The sequence below is a fragment of the Centroberyx gerrardi genome, chromosome 19, assembly GCF_048128805.1.
Source record: "Centroberyx gerrardi isolate f3 chromosome 19, fCenGer3.hap1.cur.20231027, whole genome shotgun sequence".
NCBI classification, from domain to species: Eukaryota; Metazoa; Chordata; class Actinopteri; order Beryciformes; family Berycidae; genus Centroberyx; species Centroberyx gerrardi.
Genome location: NC_136015.1, coordinates 4,405,263 through 4,431,690, shown reverse-complemented (window position 1 = coordinate 4,431,690; position 26,428 = coordinate 4,405,263). Strand labels below are relative to the sequence as shown.

Below are 26,428 nucleotides of genomic sequence, written 5' to 3'. Positions count from 1 at the left end.
AAAAACTTATGAATAAATGGTATTCTTGAAATGAAAGTTCTCAAATTTGTTCTTGATTTTTTTCTTAACTTTAAGACAGCCCTTCACCTGTCTTAAAATTCCTACAGTGAAAAGGTAAGCCTCTAATATCATATATTTAAACACATTTTAGACAAGTAGGTTATAGTTCAAAGTCTTCATAAGTTCCCCTACACCTAACATTAAGATTAACATTTATTGTAAAGCTTTATTTGGTGTAGGGCCAAGTAGGCCTCTGTCTCATGTTTATTGAAAATAAGCTAGCAAATTTTACAGTTACCAACAGCAACCAATGTTTAAATCTTTGCTCTAGTTGCCCTAATTTTGCCCTATGGAAACACTTTGGATTGCCTCCTAACCTTGTCTCCTAGCCTCAATGGTAGTAAGCCTAAAGTTTATTAACCAGAATTAATTCAGGCCCTTTTGAGAAGTTCTTAAGTAGGAAAATGAAAGAAATTCATAAGAAATGAGACTGTTACTAAGAAAATATTGAGGAATTGCACTTAAGAGCCTTCTTAAGAATTTCCTAAAATTTCCTCATGTCATTTCTTAAGATCTATCTTACTGTAAGAACACATTGGTGAATCCGGCCCCAGATTTTTACTTCCCATTCATTCAAGACCATGGAAAACTGACATTTAACACATTCGTGAACAGATTCAACAACAGATCCTGCTGCTGTGATTTTCAATTGACTGTGGGTCCAATGTTTTCTAACATAATTTTGCCAAATAGCATATTTATTAACAGAAGAGAACATAGCGGAGGGATACCATTTAGGAGAGATAGTTCCTGTTTGGGAGACCGGATCTACTTTTATTTTTAAATACTAATTTTAGTGTAAACCAAGAATAAAAATGCAAAAAGAGGACGGACCCAGGATGCTTTATTGTCTTTAAAGTTGGATATGTTGTTGAATTTGTTCACCAACGTGCTAAATGTCAGTTTTCAGCCTATTCAAATGAATGGGAAGTAAAAATCTGAATGCTACAAACTCGTCCAGCTGCATCCAATCTTGGTGAGTAGTTTATATTCTGGTTGTCATGGTGGTCAAGTGCCAAATAACCCCCATGTTAAAACTAAGTGGAATATTGCTTTAAAGATATTGAATATCGGCACAAACAATGGGCTATTGGCTGCCTCAATCCAAAAATATCTGTATCAAATCGACCTTACTGGTCGAATGCTAGTGTTTTCTCCTTCAGCTGTCTCATCCAGGGCGGTAGCAGGGTGTGGAGGACTCCAGTTTTTCTAGTTGAACTGATATCCTTGCAGCCTCCCCCTCGCCAGCTGCACAACAAGAGGACGAGCAGCTTTGGGGCGTTCAGCATGGTCATGGTCAGGACAGTTGGAAAAACCCAAATGGGAAAAAACACAATCTGTCACCGGGCGGGAATGTGGACGCGGACGTTTCACTTGCGGCCGCGTTCAGATACGAATAACGAAACCAAGGACAATGTGGACACACTCGAACTCCCTCTCCGCCTTCGGACGGTTCTATTTGCATGAACGAGGTCCTAAAGAGAGGAGAGGAGGAAGACGAGGGGAGCCATTGCCCTTCCCTTCTCTGTCTCAATCAATGGCGGCAGGAGGGGTTTTTGATTTATGCTTCCCAGTATCTGTGCTCCAGGAACAACCCCAGCTGTTCCGCACACACTGCCGAGGCCAGGGGAGAGATGGGTAATGTAATTAACCAATGAATGAAAGGGGGAAGATGGAGAGATGAGTCTGTGTATTGCTGTGGGAAGGGGAGGGGAGGGATGGCGGGGGGGTCATGGCGTGCCCGCTGATGTTCCCAAACGACAGAGCGATATCTCAGCGTGTACAAAAAAAAAACCCTGCTCGAATGTCATCCTCTCAGCATAATTAAATGAGATAAAAGTGGCGGCGGAGGAGCGGGGCCCGAGCGAGCACCAAACCTGACGACGACATCGGCTCCAGCACCGCTGTACAGTGTGGGTTCATGTTTCTGCGATAGAAACATGCTCAATTACATCTCGGCTACATCTCTGCCGAGGCACTCGACGGCTCTTGCGCGCCCTGTAGCATTTAGCAGATGGAGAATGTGCGTGAGGCGTAAGGCCAATAGTCAGTGTCTTAAAATGTGGCCATTGTCATGCCAAAAATGACACGTATTCAGTGTTTTCCCCAAGTCAGGGTGGGAAAGCCTGTGAAACAGCATTTAGACCATCATGGGACACTAAAAGTCTCCATTGAAATCCAGGATCATGCAATTCTTAAAGGGTTGGCAGCTCTTTAAAGGGAAGGTTCAGCGATTTTATAAGCCTACCCTATTAATCACTAATCAAGCCCGCTCTTAGAATGTTCCAAAAGTTTTTACATTAGAGCTTGCATTTCTGTGAAATAGCCTACCCACCTCCTTATCATTTGTTAGCAGTGCTAGCACAAGTCAATGGGGTATGAAGCCATAACTCTTAAAATCACATGCAAGCCATTCCATATACTTCCATAGCTGTAGTAATAGCAAGAATATGTGCTAGAACTTGTTCAAAGAACTTGAATGGGACCCCATTGACTTGCGCTAGCATTGCTAACAAATGCTAACAGGAGACTGGTGTTGATTTCTCAGAGACAACATCTCTGATTTAAGAAAAATTTGAATGTTATAAAGGTGGACATGGTTAGTGATAAATAGGAGAGGCCTCTAATATCACTGAACCTTCCCTTTAAGGCGGGGTGACCCACCTCACCTATTCAGTGGTAGAGAAACTCTGGAATACACTGCTGCCTTTAAATGAAGAATTAATTCGCAAAAAACATGACTGAACAATTAAATTAATAAATAAAACGGGCAAAGAAAATCAAATTTCATTGCGGTTTTTACAGACTGTTTTTATTTAGCTGTGGTCAGGGAGGAACCTCCATCATATCAGAGGTTGATGACATGACAGGCTGATATCTCATATTTAATAAAAGGCCAATAACAGCCCCATATAGTGGAAAACCTGCATATATGGTCTAATCCTAAAGAGAGTCTGGGAGCAGCATAGGGGATAGTGTGAGAGAGAGAGAGACATCATCACCATGGTGTAAGACAAAGTAATGTGCCCATCCCCCTTCACAGCTCACACACTCGCATGTCAAGGCAATCCTCAGCAGTAAGGAGCCTGCGCACGGTTTAACCCCAGTGTTGTTAGGATTTAAAGCCCCAGTCAGACCCAAATGCATGTTTCCTGGTGGATCAGCGGGATGAGGCTCCAACCACACACTTGCAATGTGATGGATTAGACAATGTGATTAGATTGATGTATCCGTTTGACAATATATTAGACTGATATGTATTTTTTATTGGAATTTGGCCAGGCAATGTTGCCCATCTCCGAAATGGTGGAGATGTTTTAACTCAATAGCTTCAGGGGTGGAAATGTTCAATGAAACCCTTAAAAAATTTAATTACTATGTGTTTCAATGGAGAGTTTTAGTGTCCCATGATGGTCTAAATGCTGTTTCAGAGGGTTTTCCACCCTGACCCGTACCAAGATTTTTGTGCCTTTTTCTGGTGCGTGATAGTGTACACTAGACTTTGTAAACTTTCTCCCTCATGCTGGCTCTGGCTTAGCCGCCCCTGATATTGACTAAACTCTTCAACATGGCCTGATTTGTAGTGATTTTCACCACAGTTAATGCTGCTGGGGTCATGGAAAGCTCCCCACTGCGCTGTGCCTTGTTTGTATCGAACGGATGTAAGTCCTATCGACTGAATTCCACCGAAATCAGGCCGAGGAATAAATACCACTTCGGTCTGTGACATCAGAATGGGAAGTGTACGGTTTGTAGTTTGCTTATATATCAAGTAATCTGCAATGTACTGGAATAAACAGGAGTGAGCCAGAGCCGGGCGGGAATGATGTCGACTTTGGCTTCTAATTTATTCCAAACAAACTGGAAATGTAAAACAAGGATTTTTCCAAGGAAAGAGCTACCAGATACCAGGTGTTTAGAACAGCAAATGTGAAAGCTTTCATGAACTGCAGTCATGGTGGAACAGATGTGACTTTAACATGTACACTGTGCGTATTAACACTGTAGGGTGAAATCCTCATATTTCCCAAATGTCAGCTTTTCAGGAACTCCGAAAACACAGCCTTGTTTCCTGATTGACCGCCATGCATTTTGGAATTGATCCAATGGGGTTTTGAAATGGGGTTGTCCCATTTTCTCAACACATAGAGGAACCACGGAATCCCGCAAATGATGTTAAAAATAAAAATCACTAAAACTGATGTTCCAAGGGTTTTCACATGACATGCAATATGTTTCGACACAAACCCAACAAACACTGTGTTGTGTTATCAAAATGTACAATACAGGACATTTGGGAAGACCACAAGTTGCACCAGCACTACCAGCAGAAGCAGATGGAATTGCATATATATTGCCTTAAAATGAATGGAAGAACAACAGTCAGCTCCATCTAAGATTGTGCCTTTCCAACTGGCCTCTCTCTCTCTCTCTCTCTCTCTCTCTCTCTCTCTTTCTCTCTCTCCCTCCGCCTGCTGCTCCTCTTCCCATCTCTAATCGGAGGAAATGGCTTGTGGCGAGGAGGGGATCCAGCCCTTCTGTGGGAGTTTAATTCAATCAGAGCTCCGGTCAAAAATGAATTAAAACTCTCTCATTAAGCGCTGTGTTCCAGAGACGCTCACAAGTGGCATCGTCGCGTTGCACAGGAGCATCGGTCCGCTCCGCAAACAGTTATCTGTCTCTGAGTCAGCCATCAGTCACTCACTCCCATCTATTTTTTTTACTTTAATTTGCAGTGCTAGCTCTCACCCACACACAGTGCACCCATTGAACCCCACGGCAGATGATCGAAACAGCAGCAAGTGGACGTCTTGTTGTCTAATTTGAATGAGCGGGGAGTAGCAGACTGACATAATGGAGACTGCAGCGCTCCCTGTCTGGACTTCATATTTCAGTGAGCACAATGAGGATAATATACTGCCATCCACATCACAGGACCATTGACCTTTCCACAGTGCATTGTAACTAACCACTTTGGACCACGGCCATTTATTATATGGAGCAGAGCAGCAGAGAGTGTTGTGTTGTGTTGTGTTAGGGGCAGAAAGAGGAACCTGTGTGTTGAAACCCCGCAGGAAAACATCTCAGTGTCTCTGCCCACTCAGTTTGTTTCCCAGCACTGTCCTACATGGTCACTCTAGACACAGTAATAGTCTTGACACTTGCACTCCTTTGTATGGGTTGCTTGTAATGGTGGTGATCTAGGATCAGCTTATACTGTTGTTGCACTCATAGTAAGTCGCTCCAGATGCCTAAAATGTAAATGAAAAACGTCAAAAGACAATTTTAAAAGAAAATGAAAGAAATGAACCAATTTTCACATTATTCTCTGTGACTTGGCAATAGGATGTGAAAGATACAATGCAAAATACTTGATAAGTCATCTAATACAATCATGTTATTCTTCTTTATCCATCTCAAAGCCTTCATGCATGAAGAAAATGCTATATTTATTTCTTCTTCTTTTTTTTCAGTCTACTCAGTAACCTACAAGTAAAAGCCAAGGTAAAGCAAGAGCGCCACCTGCTGTAATAAAAATGGCACGCACCTCTTGTGTTGCTGCCTTCAAGTGCTGTCGGAAATACAATCATTTTTTGGGCATACTCTGCATACATGTATTAATACATGCTGTTGTATACCTGCATATATGCTGTAATTTCATATATTTCATGTTTTTCACTCTTATGTTTCTATTATGTTCTAATATGCAAATTGTTGGCTGTGTTTTGTTTAATACACCCCATTTTCTCTGTTCTTATTTATAATCTATTTTTCTCTGCTGTTACTTTTTGCTGCTGTAACAACCCAGATGGATTATTAAAGTTTCATTTTATCTTACCTTATGTAAATGATTAGAATTGTTGTATGTTTCTTTTTTTCAAACTATGTTCAACTTTTAGTTGTCACGCATTTTTGTGCATTCTTACACTGTAAGCTGTGTAAAGACATGTTGAATGTATACAGCATGTTTTGGCTAATAAATCAATTCAATAAATGAATTAGATGCCTGATGTACATTTTCTCCTCTTCATTCTGCTGGTGCAATGCAAAGTAGCTCTGTGCTGCTTGATTTCGAAAATAAAACAACAGCCAGCAAAAAACGACTTTTGTCACAGGGTTTATTCTTTTATTATTTCACACCAAAAGCAATGAGACTGCATTTGCGTCATATGGGAAAGATGGTAGATTCAAGTTTCCTACTTGAAGAACATTCATCACAGCTTTCAGATGGTAAATACTACTAGAAAATACTGTTCACCCAGCTTTAAGATGGTAAATTCTTCCTAGGAACTTGGGGTTTGGCGATGGACCCTGATTTTTCTGACTTCCTGACTTTCATTGCATAAACCATTTTGTGATCACAACTCTTAAAATGCCATGGAAGGACACAATTACTTCGTGGATTTGTCGTTGGCATAGCAATGTTTGTTTGTCAGATGTATCACTGTGGTTAAACAGTTCAACATTTATTCAGGAGCAACCTACAGAAACCTTTGATCATGGCGTCTTGACAGCTTAAAATTTGAACACATGAAAACAGGCTGGCTTTACATGGTGTTGGAGTTCTGTATTGAAAATCGTGAATTGGGCTTTTATCATCATTTCATCATATCAAAGTTGTATTGTGTAAGCCAGCGTTTAAGTCGTCGCTTTGAACTGTCAAGTCGTTCCGATGGTTGTTCCATTAAACATGAATGCAGCATCCTGAGGTTACAGTTTACGAGGAGTACCTGAAGGTAGCGTAGTGTTTTGCGTATGTGTAAATTGTAATGAATGATGTCGTGCAACCAGAAGTGAGTTGTGGTCCATACACGTGTAGGGGGAATGCGTGGATGGCTGGATGTTAGGAGAGCACAGTAGCAAGAGTATTTGAACCGAAGTTTAATCGCTTGTAAAATATCTTGTCAACAGTTTTCGTCATTGACAATCTGCTGTGAGAAGCAGCTTTGGAAAGGGATATTTTGGTGAGTTTAAATTTGATGCTGTACACAGAGAGGCTGCTAGCTAGCTACCTAGCCCAAATTGCAGAATGTCAAGTTAGCCAGAATAAAGCAACTGCACTTCCGGTTATGTTTTTCCAAAATAAAACCCTTATTGAAATACCATGCATCGTATACAATGAATGTAGTGTAATTCGTGTCTAATTTTTCAACAATGGTTTCGTTACATTAACATTCCAGTAATTACCGTGACCATTTCGATACAACATTTGTTGTTTGGCACACCCAATACTTAAAAATGTCGCTGTTATTTTGAATGCGAAATCAAACTTCCGGTATTACTCTGGGCTTCTGTAGCTAGCTTGGTGCCGCTGTTAGAAATAGAGAGCTTGTAACTCTGTGTTTAAAGATGGCATGGCAGTTTTGTCCGCTTTGAACGGCAAACAATATCAGATGCTTTGATTTTGTGCTTTTGGTATAATTATTTTCACACAGTGACATTGTTACAAACAGCTAGCTGAAGGGTAACCGCGCCGGCGGCATTACTTTGGTCTCGCTTACTTTATAGCCTGTGGTAACCTGGACGGGCGGTATGCTAACGCGTGGGGTCTTAACTGAATTAGGAATTTCCCCTCAGTCGGCCTATGTTGTCTTGTTAAACGAGCGCTCCAAATGCACCATGCCTCCATGTGAAACCGGTGTGTTTTGTAAATGATAGAAAACACTTTCCACTAGACAGATGTTGGTAAATTTTGACTGAATGATTGGGAGCCATTCTTCAATTCGGCATAAACCAATACTCTAGGCTGCACTTTTGCCAATAAAAATGTAACTTTTAGAATCAGTTGGCCCTTTTCCCGACTATGTTCTAAGACCCTAAATACACCGCGGATGTCGGCAACGAGCGGCGAGAAGCATTTCTAAAAGTTAAAATGTATTGGAAAAAAATTCTGCTTGTTGAGTTTTCTATATGCCGAATATGTCAGAGGACCCTAACGATTCGTAAACTCTCGTAAGTCGTGTTCTACCAGTTATGTGGCTTTGCCGATAAGCAAGGTTCAGATTTTTGAATGAGGGTTGGTGTGACTTTCTCTCCATACGTGCCGTTCTCTCCATCTCTCGAGAGAACAGCATGTACCAGCGTTATTTGGCAGACAACCAGCCATTGACAAATACCATTTGGTTGGTAAAATTGTGAAACTGGCTGAATTTTAAAACCCGTCAGTCACTTTGTTGCTGAATGAAAAAATTAAATTTCCTGCCCTGATTGTCAACTAAAGCCCAATCTGAATTGTTTCTTTCTAATAGTTGCCTAAATTACTATTAGATAAGAGTCAAGTAAGCTGCTGAAATGATCACTCCATCAGTATTTCTCTGTGCAGTTCAGACACTGGACTGTAGGAACATTGAGGAGGGCTCATCATAACCTCAGTCCTATTGGTGTTACTAACCCTAACCTTTCTGTCTCTACATACCAGAGCACTATGATGAAGTACATCCTGGTTACTGGAGGAGTCATCTCAGGCATCGGCAAAGGCATCATTGCAAGCAGTGTGGGCACTATCCTCAAGTCATGCGGCTTGCATGTGACTGCCATCAAGATTGACCCATACATCAATATAGACGCTGGCACGTTTTCACCCTATGAGCACGGTACGTCAAGGGATTGTCTCTGTATCATCAGAAATGATCATTGTTTGCCACATTAGACAGTTGCATGTCCTGTATGTGTAACGTTTGCGTTGCATTTGCCCGTCCAGGTGAAGTGTTTGTGCTGGACGACGGGGGCGAGGTGGACCTGGATCTGGGGAACTACGAACGCTTCCTGGACATCCGGCTAACCAGAGACAACAACCTGACCACCGGCAAGATCTATCAGTCGGTCATCAACAAGGAGAGGAGGGGAGACTACCTGGGCAAGACAGTGCAAGGTAAACTACTGCTGCTGCTGCCATCAGTTTTGAAGAAGGTGTGGTGTCGCCCTATGGAGATAATGGAATGAGGAATTAATAGCCGTCTTGTGTTTTTCTCCGTCTCCTTTGTCATTCCAGTGGTGCCACATATTACAGATGCCATCCAGGAATGGGTGGTGAAACAGGCCAGAATACCCGTCGATGACGATGATGTAGAACCTCAAGTCTGCGTAATAGAGGTGAGACTATGAAGGTGGTCCTGTGTAACTCAGTGGGTACAGAATAACTCTTGGGAGTCTCATCACATGCCGTTTTCTAAGAACGACTGACATATATGGCACAGAATCCATGCCGTCTTGTGTATTCAATATCATTATTGTTACTCTGTTAATGTTTATGACTTTGTGCCTGTTCACAGTTAGGAGGCACAGTCGGAGACATCGAGAGCATGCCTTTCATCGAGGCCTTCAGGCAATTCCAGTTTAAGGTGAAGCGAGAGAACTTCTGTAACATTCACGTCAGCCTCATACCACAGGTAAGACACCAAAAGCTTCAGGCCTCCCTGTGCTCATCTAAGGGCCTTGTAGCTCTTACATGGTGCATGAATCAAATAGAAGCAAAAGCAAAAATCCAGCTGCTCTTGGACAACAATTGACAAAGCTGTAAAGCTGCAGTAGGCTAAATTTTTATGTACAAATACACCTGTCGTATCAGCCTAAATCACAAAGTGGGCCTGCGATGGAGCTTCCATCCTATGAAGGTGTTATTGAAGCAAAACACCTGACAATTTGCATGTTGGAACTTATACTCAGAAGATATTGATACATCTGTGTCCTAAAGTGATTTACAAATGTGCTATTCAATATTTAGATGAATGCAATAGAAGCTGCAAACTTGTAATATATTTGCTCAAAGTAACTTTCAGATGCCACATAGGTCTGAAAATCACTTTTGCAGCAAATGCTCCAGAACACTTGTAGCCAAAGTGATTTGCAGACCTGCAAGGAGACACCTAAACGGTTTTAAGTGGTGCGCTACATCTACAATGTGTGTATCGTTTGCTGATAAATGAGGCAACATTAACATTGGCAAGAGAACGGGACACATCGGTCTGGTAGCCTGCCAATTGTTAACTAACCAAATCCAATATAAGTGTCTTGTAACTAGTTAAAGGTGATAAAGCAAACCTCGCTGGGAACCATAAGGAGGATAACTGGACAAAATTGAGGTTTGTATGATGAAAACTATGTGTTTAGATCGCCAGGAACATACAGCTGCTTTAAACGTCTCTTCTGATTGGTCACGCAGTTGCCACAGGGCTGTAAGCTTCTATTCCATTCACTCAGATATTGAATTGCACATTTGTAAATCTCTTCTGTGAATTCAAATTTAGAACTGAATATTGTCTGAGTGTAAATTCCAACATGCAATTTCTCAGGCGTTTTGCTACAATAATAGTCAATAAAAACAAATGCGTTTCAGCTGCAGGGTTACAGGATTGCATGCATGACTCTGCAGGGGCAGCTGAATTTTTTCATTCTAAGGGAATTTTATTGTCTATTTGTCTCGTAAGTTAGATGTTGCAGATGCATGGACAGTAGGTTAGCAGGCTCTATACAGTCACTTTAATGTGCTTGATTTTTCCTTGGCCACATGCAGCCCAGTGCGACAGGAGAGCAGAAGTCCAAGCCAACGCAGAACAGTGTCAGAGAGCTGAGAGGACTGGGGTTGTCCCCCGATCTGGTGAGTCATTAAAATACATGCTTATCTATAAATGCTATTTTACTGCTTGTTTGTTTGTATTCCCTATTGACTGTGACCTTTTCACTTATTTCATAATGCATTAAATGTATTTAGTGCATATTTTTCTTTCTTCATTTTTTCTTTGTGATCTGCTATGATTGTTGCACACCCTCATAATGCTGCAAATAGTATTTTTTCCTACTTTTCATTCATAAGTTTCTAATTAATATGTTATTGACACGTTGAAATTGTCATTTATGTCTAAAGGGTAATTCCGGTTATTTTCAACCTGGGCCTTATTTTCCTAGTTTTTGCCGTCATGGCAAATGATTGTGTTGAAAATTTCCTCACTTGCTTCATTGTAGAGCTTTAATATCCTTTAATATTCCCCCATTTGCTGTATTCTGCTGCGATGACCCGATTTCCCAGATCATGTGTCGCTGTACCACCACTCTGGAGAACTCCGTCAAGGAAAAGATCTCCATGTTCTGCCACGTAGAACCTGAACAGGTACGTCACCGAACCGCACCAGTCGCGTCATCTTTAAGGAAGCAGAGCAGCGAGTCCCTCAGCCGCTCAACACTCAGTGATTTTGTCTCGTCCCAGGTCATCTGCGTGCACGACGTCTCGTCCATCTACAGAGTCCCGCTGCTGCTGGAGGACCAGGGGGTGGTGGGATACCTCAGTCGGCGGCTCAACATGCCCATAGAGACCCGGCCCAGGAAGATGCTGACCAAGTGGAAGGAGATGTCTGACAGGTAGGCGAGCCCCGGGTGCCTGGGGACGTGAAAATGATTTCCATTCACCACACTGATGTTAAAGGGAGCAGATTTTGACTGTCCCATAGTACAAAATGACCATAATATACAGTATCGTGGCGGTTGATAGGGTTATTGGTCAATACCAATGACTCATGGATATTGTAGTTAACCGAAACTAAATCTAGGCATGACAAAACATTTTAGGAAACTGAAATAAAGATTAAAAAAAAAACTGGACGGAAACTAAAAATCTGCCTCCAAAACTAACTGAAATAAAATAAAAATGAACCCCAAACTAGCTAACTGAAACTAAACTGAAATGGAAATCAAATTTCAAAATATGATTATGATTACTTGGCCAGCTGCTGTGATTTCTGGCTTTCTAAACTAATTTTCCTAAGCTCCCCATCCACTGGAATTTCAAGACACCCCCAATCCCCCCCTTTTTTAAATAGTATATTAATATGTGTGTGTGTGTGTGTGTTCCCAGGTCAGACAGACTCCTAGAGCATTGCTCTATCGCGCTGGTTGGGAAGTACACCAAGCTGTCCGACTCCTATGCCTCTGTCATTAAGGCCCTGGAGCACTCGGCCCTCGCCATTAGCCACAAGTTGGAGATCATGGTACGCACACAGCATTGTTAAACCCACGCTCGTCACACTGCTTGTGATCACCATTTGAATTAATGTCTCGTTTTTGGCTAGTAGAATGATATGAGTGACACTAGATGTACTAGATGCAGCAAACCTCGCACCTCTGTCTTCATACCTCCCACCTCAACTTGTTCTCTTCCTCTTCCTCAGTATATAGACTCTGCTGATCTGGAGCCTAACACTATGCAGGACGAACCAGTGAAATACCACGAGGCATGGCAGAAACTCTGCAGCGCTGAGTGAGTACTCGGCCCTCGCCATTGGGGGGGGGGGGGGGGGGTCTAACAACAGCCTGGTCAAAGTGTTAAAGGGACAGTTTCATCTAAAAAGTGTTTTCCTCCATCCATAGTGGCATCCTGGTTCCGGGAGGGTTTGGCGTCAGAGGAACTGAAGGCAAGATCCATGCCATCAACTGGGCTAGGAAACAGAAGAAACCCTTTCTAGGTACAAGATGGGTGTCATGATATCCATGATCACACTATATTTAACATCATATCACTACACAGGCCTATTTAAAGGAATAGTCCACCCAAAAATTTAAATTCGGGCATTATCTATTATCTCAGTTATTATCTATTAGTCATTATCTACACTGTTTCACTGACTTTAATGTTTCTGCAGGGGTGTGTCTTGGAATGCAGTTGGCCGTATGCGAATTTGCCAGGGACACGCTAGGCTGGAATGGTAATATTAATGCTTCCCTGTGGCAAAATGCAATGCACGTATTGCGTGTTCCATTGATTCAAACTCTGAATTTCCTCATTTCTTTTGGATCCATTCAATTGGTACAAGTGCCTACCAGCGACTGTTGATTGCATACAAATATAACTGACTGCATGTCTTTGCCTTTGTTTTGCGCTTTCCTAGATGCCAACTCCACTGAATTCGACCCAGAATCAAAGCATCCTGTGGTAAGCTTTCTAAAATGCAGAAATGATCCAGTTGTGACGTAAGCGACAAAGTCCATCAATATCAAGATTCTCATATTTTAACCTTGGCAGGTGATCGATATGCCAGAGCACAACCCCGGGCACATGGGCGGGACGATGAGGCTGGGAAAGAGGCGGACCATTTTTAAGAGCAACACCAGTGTATTACGTAAGTAAAAGGAATTATTAATTGATCACTTTTACACCATTTCATGTGCTCCACCCTTCGCTCATCCTTCCCTGGTCGTGTTGCATTCCAGGCAAGCTTTACGGAGACGCAGAATACGTCGATGAAAGGCACAGACATCGATTTGAGGTTTGTTATCTTATCAGTGCATCATCAGCGTAAACCAGCATGTTGACAGTGCAGTAGGAGTATTTGTATTCTTTTCGTTGAGCTTTGTCTGTCCTCGCCCAGGTCAATCCTGAGCTGACGAGTCACTTCGAAAACCAGGGCTTCCGCTTCGTAGGTCACGATGTGGAGGGGGAAAGAATGGAAATCATAGAGCTGGATGGTACGTGAGAAGGAGCGGGGAATTAGTTTTGCTGACGGTTTTACCGATGTGGTTTCTTGAAGGTCGATACTGGTATTAGAAGCTGCCAGTAGCAGACATATCTTTAAATATCACCATATTTTTGCTAAAATAATCACAAGTATTCAATGTTTAATCGAAAATGTTATTGTTGTCAGAGTGGAAAAGCCTCTGAAACAGCATTTAGACCATGGGACACTAAAACTCTCCATTGAAACTCAGGATGATGATAACATATTCATGCATACTTGTGTGGAATACAGTCAAAATCTTGCATTAGTATCAAATCAGGTTACGGTCTTCACATAGACAACCAGTGTAGTATTGATCAGTCATACAATAAATATGTAATCAATCAAACTACAACATATCCATCATATCAGAGGTGGACCACACTAACTGGCCAATATCTTTTTATTTTTTAATCAGATACTCAGACACTCTGCATGAAATAGAATTTGCAGAAAAACAGTGTACAAATACAAAGTGTATATATTAAAAACACTTACTACATAAAACCAAGTATGTAAAACCCCTAGTGTGGATGGATGCCCCAAGAACGTTTTTGTGTATTTTTAGTGTTTTTTAATCCAACATTCTCTTGTCAGATCATCCATATTTCGTTGGGGTGCAGTACCACCCAGAGTTCACCTCTCGCCCCATCAAACCATCACCCCCCTACCTCGGGTTGCTGCTGGCCTCCGCCGGGAAGCTGCAGAGCTACTTACAGAAGGGCTGCCGCCTGTCTCCACGGTAAGCAGGCAGCATCACTTTATGTTAGAGCACAAATTGATTTCATCCATGCACAAAAAGAGTATGCAGAATGGCATCAGGCCAGAGATTTATCATTATGTTCTGTCACAGGGACACCTACAGCGATCGGAGTGGCAGCAGTAGCCCAGACTCTGAAATATCGGATTTGAAATTGCCTTCTATCTCACAGGAATGACTTCTGTAAAAGGTGAGGCAAACCTTCCGTCTTCAAATATATACAGTATTATATCAGCATGTTTCAGGTCGTAGGCTGTATTGCAGAATTTTATATTGATATTCTCCACTCGTCATTATCAATAATGCATTTGTTTCTACAATCTTGCAGGAGAAGAGGACTATGGATGATCTCTGACAAGAGTTGAACGTTGAGTTTTTTTTATGCTATTATAAAATAACGACTTTCCTTCAGTGCTCCTGTGACCGCAGGCAGCCGCCAATGAACTGTCACTCGGGTCGTTTTGTAGTCCTGGGAAGTACTACTAGTTTAAAGGGTAACTTCGGTATTTTTCAACCTGGACCCTATTTTCCCAACTTTTTGTGTCTACGTAACTAATGGGGACAACAATTTTTGAAATTGGTCCAGTATTGAGCGAGATCGCATCGCCGGCAGCCGCGAAACGAGCTGCAATGTAATCCGACGGGGCAAATCGCACTGTCAATGTACGACCACTAAAAGTGCTTGTTTTTGCCAGTGACAGGCTCAGATTGTTATGAGTGTCTGACATTATGGATTATTATCGTTTATATTTACCTTTCGCTTGATCCGGTCTGTGTGTAACTTCCTGCAACAACTCAACTCTCGTGAGACTTGGTTACACACAGACCGGATCAAGCGAAAGGTAAAGAAAAACGATAATAATCCATAATGTTGTCAGACACTCATAACAATCTGAGCCTGTCAGTGGCAAAAACAAGCACTTTTAGTGGACGTACATTGACGGTGCGATTTGCCCCGTCGGATTACATTGCAGCCCGTTTCGCGGCTGCCGGCGATGCGATCTCGCTCAATACTGGACCAAAAATCAAAAATTGTTGTCCCCTTTAGTCACTTAAACACACAAAGATGGGGAAATAGGGTCCAGGTTGAAAAATACCAAAGTTATCCTTTAAGTTACAGAATGGTTTGTCTTGTGTGCTGAAATCTGCCTACACTATGGGGCGGGGTCAGGAATTACTATGCATTGTGACAGCTGCTTGGTGTACAGGTACACTACTGTATTAAATTCATACCCACTTCTACAAGTAGAATTTGCCTTATGTCATTGTAAATGGTGACTGCTACATTATCGAGTTTACTCCTGCAGCAGTTCTAAGGGTTATGTGTCTTTCATTTTCCTATCAAGTATGAAATATGTAAACCTTAATTTTGCAAAATTCAAATAAAGGGATTTCAACACCAGTTATTGTCAAGTTTCCTCTGAAGTGTAAGGGCTAATACTCAATATAGTCAGAAGCTATTCAGACTTGAAATGAACACAATTTGAAACAGATACAAGTTGAGTGTCAATAAAGCTTTATTTTATAAATGTCAGATGGTTTTTGCTAGAGAGATGTAACATACAATCAGCCATTTACATTTTGACTTTAGGCATCAATATGAGTGACATGAAAAATGTGTAAGCTCAACACCACAATTTACTCCAACTGTACAAAACTTGAATGCAGAATACAGAAACCCTCATGTTTAGCAGTTACCCTGCAACACTGAATTTTGTTGAAGGGTCCCTGCTGGGAATAAACGGTTTCCCCATTGAGAGCCTGCAATCTAACTCCCTGAGACACTTTACCCACATGACCATAAAGTGGTGAACAGCGACCGACACTGCAATCCTTAGAGCCCTGCTGTCTTGGGGCTAAAAACTCAAGTGAATCTTTTCTAAATCACAAGCATTCAAATGGTGCAACTTTCCGGACGGCCATGCTGCGGCTGTTCACCCACAGGAACCCAGACACTGGCCGGTGTTAGCGCTCCACTTGCTTGGGCTCCTCAGCAAGACTGTTGCTGGACCTGAGAAGGAGAACGCCATTTAGTGCAGTTCAAGGACCTTCTAAAAACACATTAGGGAACAGCTGATCTCAGTCCCATATCCGCAAGCTTCATCCAACAGTCCACATTGTAAATAAGTACTCATCATGGATCAGAAACAAGGTGAAAGAATGATAATTATGGCATGTTGCATACCTTAAAAATGACCAGAGGAGGGTGCACCATTGGGTCCCAGGACATTGGAATGGTAGTGCATCTGCAGATCGATGCCTGTGGGATAAATCCCATTAGAAATATGAAACACCAGTGCCAAGTGGTAATTGCATAAGGTTATTGCTCTGTTCAATCTATGCAATTGTAGGACAGTTGAGTGGCTGCAAATGGCAAAGAGGGGCCACAACAGTCAAAGACTGCCCCTTTTTCTTGCATGCATTTGGAGAACCTTGGGCTACAAACAGAGCCCAGGTCCTTAGGATAGCATGCTGCCATTTGGACTCAAAAGCACTTTTATATTTCAGAAGATGGAGAGAAAAATCTAGATTACACAACTTAAACATCTGTTAAGAGAAAGGCAAGACTCAGACTTACCTCAACATACAGGAAACCGTCCTCATTCAGCGTTAGTCCTTGGTCATGCACGAGGATCACCTATAGGGAGCACAGTTTGTACATTTTTTAAATCTGCAAATGACATCTTCACAGCTTAATTTTAAATCAAGTGTGGCTCAGAAAAATATGAGTACTAAGGTGTTCTCATTATCGAGACCGATCTCTCAGTGAGGGCAAGTGTGTCATCACAGCCAGGATTGTTGGATCCAAGTTGTAGAAAAAGTAATTACCTGCGCTTGATGTGCTCATTTTTACTGGTTTTTCTCCTCCATCTTCAACGTTAACCAACACCTGCAGAGAGATGGAGAAAATGTTTAGTCAAGTACATCGGATAGTTAGCTTGTCTTATTGATCAGTATGGTTGATTAATCGTGATCCTATAAACTTTCAGTCCTGAGTGTCCTTCCCCAAAATGTTGCTGAAAACAGTTACTTTAGAACTGAACAGCGACCGTCGGTGAAAGTGTTCATCTCGGCATCCTGTTGACCGCCCACTGCTACAGAAGAGCATGAACGGCTTCGATAGGAGCCTGTGAAATGGCAGCTATCCAGCATGAAGTACTGTGGGTGACTTGCCTGCTTTCTGCACCAGTGTCCATGGCAAAAGGATAGACATCCCTCTCAGATTACTGGTTGAACCTGGAGAGAGACAAAAAAATAAAAATAAAACAAACCCACACGGTCTTAAGTGCAAGGTCTTGCGCCCTAAGTGCTGCATACATTTTTATTACCAGTTCAGTGCACATGTACTCAGCAAAGTGGTAAATATGACTGGAAATGTCAGTCATTAAACGGCTACCGAGCTACTTATGTCACAGGGTACATTAATAAATTAAGATTAAAAGCACTTAATGCGCCACAACTCTATCTACCAAGCCCAAACTCGAAAGTACGAGCTTACGAGGTGCACGTGAAGGCATCTGATCTATGATGGCTTCGGGAAGAAATTGCGTGGCTAACAGCTTTAGCACAGGCCTCGTACTCAACTTAATACACGTTGCTAAGGAGTTACAGATACCAGCCACTTTCTCGGCACACAACTACCGCCCGTAAATTAAAAAGTTGTTTTGTTGATGTGATATACATTGTGTTAATGTGAGCATTTGAAGGGATAAGGTTTTATAAGGACCAAGCCACGTGGTTCACGCGCATTAAGCTACCAAGTAATGTAGCCTCGATAGGTCTCGCCTTCCATTCAAAAACCCAGCAGTTTACTTGGTCTGAATTTGGGAAAACATATGCTTTGCGTTTCATGCTTTAGTACCGCATTTTGCGTTCTCTGGACCAACCAAATGACTCAACGTTAACGCTAGCCAACTTCAATCTTAAGTAACACATTAACGCTAAAGCTTACTCTAGCAATGTTCACATTCATGTTTAAGTAGCTTCTATGCCAGAAAACAAGACACTTCCGCTTATAACTACATTTTTTCAAATAGTAGATGAAGCCTTACCGATATTGTAGCTTGGTCCAGCTAACTTCTCATGGCTGACTGGAAGACGAAGAGGCGGAAAAGTGGGTCCTGTGCGGTTATATACACCAGCGTCGTCCAGCAGCCTTCTGATTGGCCCCTATAGGTCACATGGACGACTTGCATGATGGGATTTGTAGTTCCATGTGCCTTTTAGGCAGGCTTGTGGCTTTTTGTCACTTCAGAGACAGACATTAAGACAAATACAAACAGAGATATCAACATTTTACATAATCCACTATTTTGCAAAGACAAAGAGCGAGCCTGAGATTGAAAGGGAGAAAGAAATATTTCATCCAGAGGGAAGAAATAGTTGAAACTGAAACGACATTTTTTCTACTAACGTCTCTTAAACCTACTTCAGAACCACGGACAGCAGCCTGCTTATAACTATTGACCCGTCGGTTATATCTCTGAGATAACAGCATTGCAGACTGTCACACTAAAAATAAAATATAGCTGTGAGATATTGCTCTACTATGGCCTTGACGCCAATTTACTAAGCATGCAAGAAGCCATGGCTAGAATTTCACACAGTGTCGAAAGAAAAAACCCTTCCTACATGCATAGGCCTGCCTGAATGGATTTCGGATCAATTTTGACAGCCCATTTCAATTGCAATAACTAATCAGTGGACTTATCTGTAAGTTACAGCTTATATGGGCTGAATTCCTGTTTTCTTAAGGGGGGCAGTTTAAAATCCCAATAAGGCTTATCTCTCTCTCTCTCTCTCTCTCTCTCTCTCTCTCTCTCTCTCTCTCTCTCTCTCTCTCTCATAACATACAATTGCCCCATTCATTGCTGCAGGTTTATAGTTTTAACATCCCGTGTAGTAGAGCATAGGTAAATCTATCACATGATTGCAGCAGTCAGTCAGTCAGCGTATCGCTCCGGTTCGCCTCCCTGTCTCTTCCTGAGCAGAAGGCAAGGCAGCAGCAGCGGGCAGAGACAGACAGCGGGGCAGGGGCTTCATGTAAACACGGTGCATGCGGGGCTTTGTTTCACATACACCATACCGGAGCTCCCTCTAGTCATGCCATGGATATTTTGTGGCAATACCAGTTCAGAATCATCTTGCTCGGGGATTCGACGGTGGGAAAATCGTCGCTGCTGAAGCGCTTCACAGACGGGATATACAGCGATGTGGCGGATCCGACGGTCGGTGTAGATTTTTATGCCCGTTCGCTTGACATCGAGCCAGGCGTGAAAATCAAGCTGCAGCTCTGGGACACGGCCGGACAGGAGCGATTCAGGTGAGAATGGGAAAATAAACCTTAAATAGCTCTGTCACTAAAATAAATGTATTGATGATTCCTCACCGACTAGCCTGGTCGTTAAATAATGGAGAGGCCTTGTTGGTTTGGCAGCCGTATTTGACTGTTATTTTCAAATTAACGGCTGTAAATAAAACACAGGGTAGGCCTATTTCTTCTCCGGCTGCAATGCGAATAATAATGTACTGTGTGTAGACAGTGGGGGAAATGAGTCAAGATAACATGGACAGGCCTACATCTACATTTCTGGCCTGGCCTAGTATGAAAAGACTCCAAATCGGGGCGCATCATCATTGCATTCATTCACGGATGATGGTCAACCTCGTTTTATTCCCTGGGATAAGCCTATCCTACTGTACAGTCACAACACAGGGATGACAATTACAGATCCTTTTTTTTCGCATTCAGTATCCCTGTTGCTTGTGTCCTCCTTCATCCCTCAGTGGTTGTTCTGTTTCATGCCCCTGTTGTCACAGATGAATTCGTTTAAAGCGCTTCCCTGTCTGGAGAAGTGGATCTGCTGTTAGATCTGCTTTTCCTTTTGAAGCCCCACGCTTCTAAGATTGTTTTTTCTTCAAGCATTAGTCTTCCACGTCTGTTTCAACAGGTCTGGATGTAACTGCATAACAAGTGTTTGTGAAAACAATCATCAAGGCTTTATGTTTTATGAGTGCAGGGATGCCATTCAAACCACAGTGTGCACTCATGGGTACATGTATGCTCTGTGTATCCATGCGATGCTTGCCATGTCTATTAGTGAATTGGATCTAAGCAGGGGCGGTTTTACCATTAGGCAAAGGTAGGTACTGCCTTGGGCCCCGGCAGCCAGAGGACTATTTTTCAATTTGAAGAAATGTATTCATTGAAAAACATCCCATTTTTGTTACAATAAATTACTCCAATCTTGACTCATGGTCACCCCCTCTACTCAGTCATGTTATAGCGGGCTATTCCACTTCTAGTGTGATTTTGCCACTTGACTTTAAGCTAATTTTCCTTGCTACTGCATCAGTAGCTGAGAGAGAAGTAAAAAATAAAATAAGCAAAGCTACCCACGTTTATATGCAGAAAGGATGGATTCAAAAGCAAGGGAGTTGAGATTCAGGGGGCCCCATGCTTGCCTTTGTCTAGGGCCCCTAAATTACTAAGTCTGCCCCTGGTTTTAAGTGACTTTATTGTATTTATCTAATTTGTTTTTACAGCCTGCTCATGTAAACACTAAAGGACAGGAATATGAACATCAATAGAGAACAGCAACTCCAGACACATAGACGTATTGGCAATAGAGATATACAAAGACATTTTTTGTCAAAAGTAGTCCATGATGTTATTGAGGCAGTGTGTTGAGGGTCATTGTGAAGAGGGTCGTCTGCAGCTGGAGGAGAGGAAACATGGGTTGAGGGTCATGTGCTATAGTGAGGGCTTTACCCGTGTGAGGTCTGAGAGGTTGAGAGTGGACAGTCCAATGATCTTATTGGTAGAAAGCCTCTGCTTGGTGGCGTTTATGAATGGTGGTGGTGTGTTCATCAAAGTTTATCGTCCAAGGTGATTTAGTTGGAAATTACTAACCTGTCATGAATCTGTCTACCCAACAGGTCCATCACAACCTCATATTACCGTAACTCTGTGGGCGGGCTGCTGGTGTTCGATCTGACCAACCGCAAGACCTTTGAACACGTGAGGGAGTGGCACAAGGAGGTGAGCGAGCACATCCTGCCCCACCACATGGTCTACATCCTCATCGGGCACAAGAGCGACCTGAACAAGGACCGCAAGGTGACCCGGGACGAGGCGGAGCAGCTGGCGGCCGAGCTGGGCATCCGCTACGTGGAGACCTCGGCCAAGTGCAACAGCAACGTGGACCGGGCCTTCGAGCTGCTGACCAGGGACATCTATGAGCTGATGAAGATGGGCGAGATTGTCACCCGGGACGGCTGGGACGGCGTGAAGAGCGGCCTCACCGCCAAGGTCCTCTACCCGGCCGACGAGGAGGAGGAGGTGGCCGCCGCCTCCGCCGAGAAGGGCTGCCACTGCTGACTGAGCCCGGCCCCTCGTCCGCGCGTCCGACACCGTCCCGCAAACAGCTCACCTCGTCTCACAGATGTCCCATTGAAACCCGCGTCACCGTCCGAAACGAGGCCCCGTGCCCTGTGATACCGCCATCCGTCACCCGCCTTCACCTTGTGCGTCGTGTAGCCTGCCCTCTCTGTGTCGGCTCTACTGAGAACTGGGAACTCTTCTGATGGGGCGTACATCCTGATGTGTACCCTATGAGCCTCTCTGCCTGTTGTGCATACTAAAATCCTTGCAGTGTAGCATCGGCCGAGCTGCTTTGGGCCGAGTTGGGTTCAGAAGACACAGAAAGGCATGTTGCAAAGGGGATCAGGCCTTGGGGCTTAGAGGGTAGCCAATACTCCTTTTCACACCCAGAGTTATTGGACTACTGACTGAGTACTAAGAAGGCCCAGATAGACTCGTGGGCAACACATTGCTGTGGTCTGGCATCACTTCCATTTCATAGGGCACCATTGTGGGTTTCTACCTGTCAAGCTTAGTTTGTGCGATGCTTTGCCTGCAATCTTTTGTGACTGTACATAATGTATAGGATAGTCAAATCTATTGAATTCCAATCTAAAAGGTCACTGAAAGATATTTAATTGACAGTGTGCACAGACACAGTGCACTCTATACACTATATGTGTCACCATGATAGTAAATCAATGTGCTCCTCCCGCTACTGTAATCTGTATGTGCACTTATGCCAAAATGACTTAAACTTTCGATCATTTTGTGAATAGATGAGTAATGTTTTTGTAAAAGAAATATATCTATTATTTTTAGTTAAGGTGTATACCTAAAGATAGACCATTGTAATTAAGGTAGCTAGTCCCATTTAGGTATTTGTATTATAGCACTGGATGTCTCATCCGTAACAGGAACAAGAGATCAAGTGTATCAGAGACAGTTCATTTCTCAGCCATCAGACCTTCACTGACTTTTTTTGGCATGAGTACAAATATATTTGAGAACAAAAGGAAGTTTGGGTTTGAAGTGATCACAGCACCGCCTGCTGCTCCTTGTAGCTCAGCCTAACAGCTGGCTCTCTCTTTCAAAGCTCATTTGCCACAAATAATATTCCTTTCAGACTAGAGCTAATGTTTGATGCCAACTCCTCAAGTCCATTGGCATGGATGTGTGTGCAGCTTTTGTGGGTTTATGCTGCTTTCCAGAAATGTCAGAATGTTGGAAATTCCAACTTCTTACTAGAAAAAATGCAATGGAATAGCCCTTTAAGTCAGAATTCCAAGTAGGAAACCCGCATTTCTCAACCCAAGATGCAGTTTTCTGACGTCACGCTAACATGGTGACATACACAACATTACTTTTCACAGGTTTATAATCTTCAAAATACACAGCAATGCATGACCTTAAATCTATCAAAACAACTACGTGATAAACAGTTAAACATATACATTTAAAATGTAAGCACTTGCGGTTGCTAAAATGCTATGCTAACTAGCTAGCTACGGTTGCCAAATATCATTGACATAGTATTAGCTGCTGCATGGGGAACAGAATTTTATGTTTGGCAAAGAAATTAAATCTCATGGTCTACCAACTTGGAATCACTGACTTCCGACTTTGAATGGAACGTAGCAGTAATACCATCTTTAAAGAGTCTAATCTAATAATACAATCTAATAATAAAAAGCATGCTACTGAAATTGCCATCTGCTATTGGCTGATCTTTGGTGCCATATGATGTCACAACCTGTTGTAATCTATAGAAAGTGACATCACACATCACATGTACACATGGCTTCCAAATGTAGAAATGCCATTGATTTGAATTGACAATTCTGGTATAGATATATAGGCCATCTTTGATTTGCCTGTTTGAACCCCTGAACCCAGCTGTTATTTGTAACAGAAGTTCAGTGTCGCATAGCTGTCAAGTCACTATACAGTAGACTACAGCACACTTTACCTGGGAACTCACCTCACCCCCCATTCACTCACCTTTCACCCACCAGCATCTCACCAAAACAACCCCCCACTGCACACGGTGGGACAGAGATTATGCATTCTGCAGCTTTTACTTTACGAGTTCGGCTGACCCAACTCAGTGACATTTCTGTTTGAGTCGCCGAAAGCTATAGGGGCGATTCAATGTGTAGATAGAGTTGCAGCTTATGTAAGGAATGTATCCTAAACCAGGGCTTGGAAGCAGAGCGACGCATTCGCAGCCATCCATTTAAAGATTTGTTTTCTTACTTTTCTGTACAGATTCAGACTGGTACGACCTGTGAAGTCAGCTTGGTCTAAAGAAACAACATTTTTATATTATTTTTTATCAGAGTAAGATTAAGGATAGCTCAATTCAGCTTGATTTATAAACCATCTGTATTTATACATAACAAGGTTTAGATACAACACTGTTTTTTCCCCCAGCTTGCTCTGGTGATTCATTTACATGTATGACAATCATGTCTCCATTTCATGTTCTGAGTGAAGTCGAGGTCTTCATTGTAGGCCTTTCAAACTAGCTACATGTCCTTGCCTGGGATTGAGGAACATAAAAATAATCCACTTGTTTTGTCTTGAATTGTCCTGACATGAAGTGCTGTATATTGAATACCATTTCATTTGGCAAACTTCACTATCTTGACAGCCAATCTGATTGTGTCACTCAATCTACCTATCTCAGTTGTGTCTGTCATCTAAACAGGGTTCATTTGTATACATTTGTTTTAATCTGTAATATAACGCTGTGCTGTAATCAAACTGTTCTTCGGTGCATGCTTCCCATTCCTGAGCACTGTATATTTTGAACAGGGGACGTCGCGCTGCTTGATGTGAAGCTGGAACGGTGAGACTCAATCACAGAGAAGGAGAAATTGCTCTCTGTAGCAACCAAGTCGATGATGTTGGAATATCAGAGGGATTGACTCTACAGGGAGACATGATCTTATTTCTCATCAACCGACAGTAGAAGCCACTGGTGATACAGATAATTAGAAATACTTAAAAATTTAAGAAACATTTGTAATCTGACACTCTTTAGATGAATAAATAGTGAACATCCTGTGTGGTGGTGGTGATATTGATGATGATGATTGATGATGATGATGATGATGATGATGATGATGATGATGATATATATGGGCTTCTGGACCAGACAACAGCAGCAGCTTTTAGGCCAACAGGACATTCTTTAGCACAAAACTGTACAGCTTCTGATCCCCATGGTCACATTTCACAGCTTTCTTGAATACATGTTATTTATTTTATATATTATGTACAAGGGATAATAACCCCCTTTTCGTTGGTGTGATTTTATTGATTGGTTAAAAAAATAAAATAAATAGATGTCCAATGCATAATGTTTGGATTGGTGGTCTTTTTTTTTAGCGAGGGTTTGGCGCCCTCCTCTGATAGACTGATGAAGGATCATGATGACCTAGATTGGTTCTTTATTTTATTTCATTCATTTATTTTATATGAGCAAGATAAAGATTTGGGACTGTTAACCAGTGGCCAAGCCAAGCCTGCTATATCATCGTTCATTCAAAACAGTGTTAAATCAGGCCAGATTAGATTTAGTACCTTGGAATATTGCTTGAATATTGCATTATTCATTCTTCTGATGGGAAAAACAGGAGATACAAGCTCACTATTTGTAAATACCGTTCACGTCAGCAATCAGGTCATTAATACTACTTAAATAATGTTCACCTTTGTTTTCAGTCGGAAAATACAATGGAAGTATTATATTATCTATTATAAATACTACTTGGAATCTCAGGGTTCCGACTTCTGACGTCACCAACAAGGAAGGTGTGGGCATTGCTCCAACAATGTAAGTCATCGCGATCACAACTCATAAATTGTTATGGCAGAACACAACTACTTGCTGAATTTTTGGTTTGTGTTTTACATTGCAACGTTTGGCTATAAAACATGAACTCCAGTTTTTCAGGCAGTACCCTTGGTTTTCCCACATGCCTTGAACGCAGCACTCGTTGGACACGCGCATAGCAACCAATGAACATCAACCGAATGAGGTTGCCCCACCTTTTTTTACCCATCATGCTTTACGTTGGTCAAAACTGCACAGATAAATATGTGTAATTATCGGGGGTTAATCGTCTAAATTAGTCAATTCTTGAACTGGTAGATTGTTACACATGTATATTATAAAGCCGTTAACGCAATACTCTTATGCAGAGAACTTTAAAGAGTTCTTAAACCTCTAAGTGTGGTGCGTCTTCCCTAAGGCCAGGACGTGGGATGGCTAGCTACACCGTTAAAAAGGGCTTCTGCTATGTTTGGCACAGGAGGGGTGGGGATATCCACTCCTCTTGCGGAATCGACATCAAGAGATTTCGGAAGCATAATTTTTGAAAGTCGGGGCTGCTAGTGATCGTTTATCCTGGCGCCCCAATAACGTGTTGAATGAAAAATGATTATCATTATCAAACCGTTATCATTTTCGCCCTTTAAAAGACTCGATTCACATATAATTTCTATTGACTTGCCGTCACACCATCACTTACCATGACGTGCACACTGAATTCACATCATTAAAATGTATGTCAGGCTAAAAAGGTGGGTCAACTGAGTTGAACCTACATTTGTACGTTTGTAAGTTTGTAACTGAAGGTGTATGCAACTACCCAGCTAACGGTGTTTAAACTGAAAATTAGGGTTATAGAGTAGAGCATTTACACATGTACACTGAACACCTGCAAGATTTGCTCAGAAATTTCAAGCTATTTC

The 26,428-nt window shown here is 42.2% G+C and overlaps 2 protein-coding genes, 1 long non-coding RNA gene and 5 other non-coding genes across 8 annotated transcripts; 3 read left to right on the top strand and 5 right to left on the bottom strand.

Moving 5' to 3' along the window:
* Nucleotides 1-6,867: 6,867 nt before the first annotated feature.
* On the top strand, nt 6,868-14,909 carry ctps1a (CTP synthase 1a). Its single transcript, XM_071899078.2, has 19 exons — nt 6,868-7,025; nt 8,473-8,654; nt 8,762-8,932; nt 9,053-9,153; nt 9,333-9,449; nt 10,574-10,657; nt 11,087-11,167; nt 11,264-11,415; nt 11,909-12,041; nt 12,222-12,310; nt 12,421-12,515; nt 12,693-12,755; nt 12,939-12,982; nt 13,073-13,169; nt 13,261-13,316; nt 13,419-13,515; nt 14,142-14,286; nt 14,398-14,494; nt 14,633-14,909. The coding sequence occupies exons 2-18, from the start codon at nt 8,486-8,488 to the stop codon at nt 14,480-14,482; spliced, it is 1,779 nt and encodes a 592-aa protein (XP_071755179.1). The 5' UTR covers nt 6,868-7,025; nt 8,473-8,485; the 3' UTR covers nt 14,483-14,494; nt 14,633-14,909.
* An 894-nt stretch (nt 14,910-15,803) lies between these two features.
* LOC144542890 (uncharacterized) lies at nt 15,804-18,410 on the bottom strand. Its single transcript, XR_013507494.1, has 6 exons — nt 18,357-18,410; nt 17,479-17,541; nt 17,134-17,194; nt 16,883-16,942; nt 16,490-16,564; nt 15,804-16,315 (listed from the first exon to the last, which is right to left on the bottom strand). It is a non-coding gene; the product is annotated as an uncharacterized LOC144542890 (long non-coding RNA).
* Nucleotides 16,376-16,450, bottom strand: LOC139911535 (small nucleolar RNA SNORD99). Its single transcript, XR_011784621.1, has one exon. It is a non-coding gene; the product is annotated as a small nucleolar RNA SNORD99 (small nucleolar RNA).
* On the bottom strand, nt 16,648-16,779 carry LOC139911533 (small nucleolar RNA SNORA44). Its single transcript, XR_011784619.1, has one exon. It is a non-coding gene; the product is annotated as a small nucleolar RNA SNORA44 (small nucleolar RNA).
* LOC139911531 (small nucleolar RNA SNORD103/SNORD85) lies at nt 17,014-17,099 on the bottom strand. The gene has a single exon (XR_011784617.1). It is a non-coding gene; the product is annotated as a small nucleolar RNA SNORD103/SNORD85 (small nucleolar RNA).
* LOC139911532 (small nucleolar RNA SNORA16B/SNORA16A family) lies at nt 17,299-17,436 on the bottom strand. Its single transcript, XR_011784618.1, has one exon. It is a non-coding gene; the product is annotated as a small nucleolar RNA SNORA16B/SNORA16A family (small nucleolar RNA).
* A 996-nt stretch (nt 18,411-19,406) lies between the features above and the next one.
* On the top strand, nt 19,407-21,685 carry rab42a (RAB42, member RAS oncogene family a). The gene is made up of 2 exons (XM_071899083.2): nt 19,407-19,627; nt 21,244-21,685. The coding sequence occupies exons 1-2, from the start codon at nt 19,413-19,415 to the stop codon at nt 21,683-21,685; spliced, it is 657 nt and encodes a 218-aa protein (XP_071755184.1). The 5' UTR covers nt 19,407-19,412.
* A 4,272-nt stretch (nt 21,686-25,957) lies between these two features.
* Nucleotides 25,958-26,092, top strand: LOC139911534 (U11 spliceosomal RNA). Its single transcript, XR_011784620.1, has one exon. It is a non-coding gene; the product is annotated as a U11 spliceosomal RNA (small nuclear RNA).
* Nucleotides 26,093-26,428: the final 336 nt, after the last annotated feature.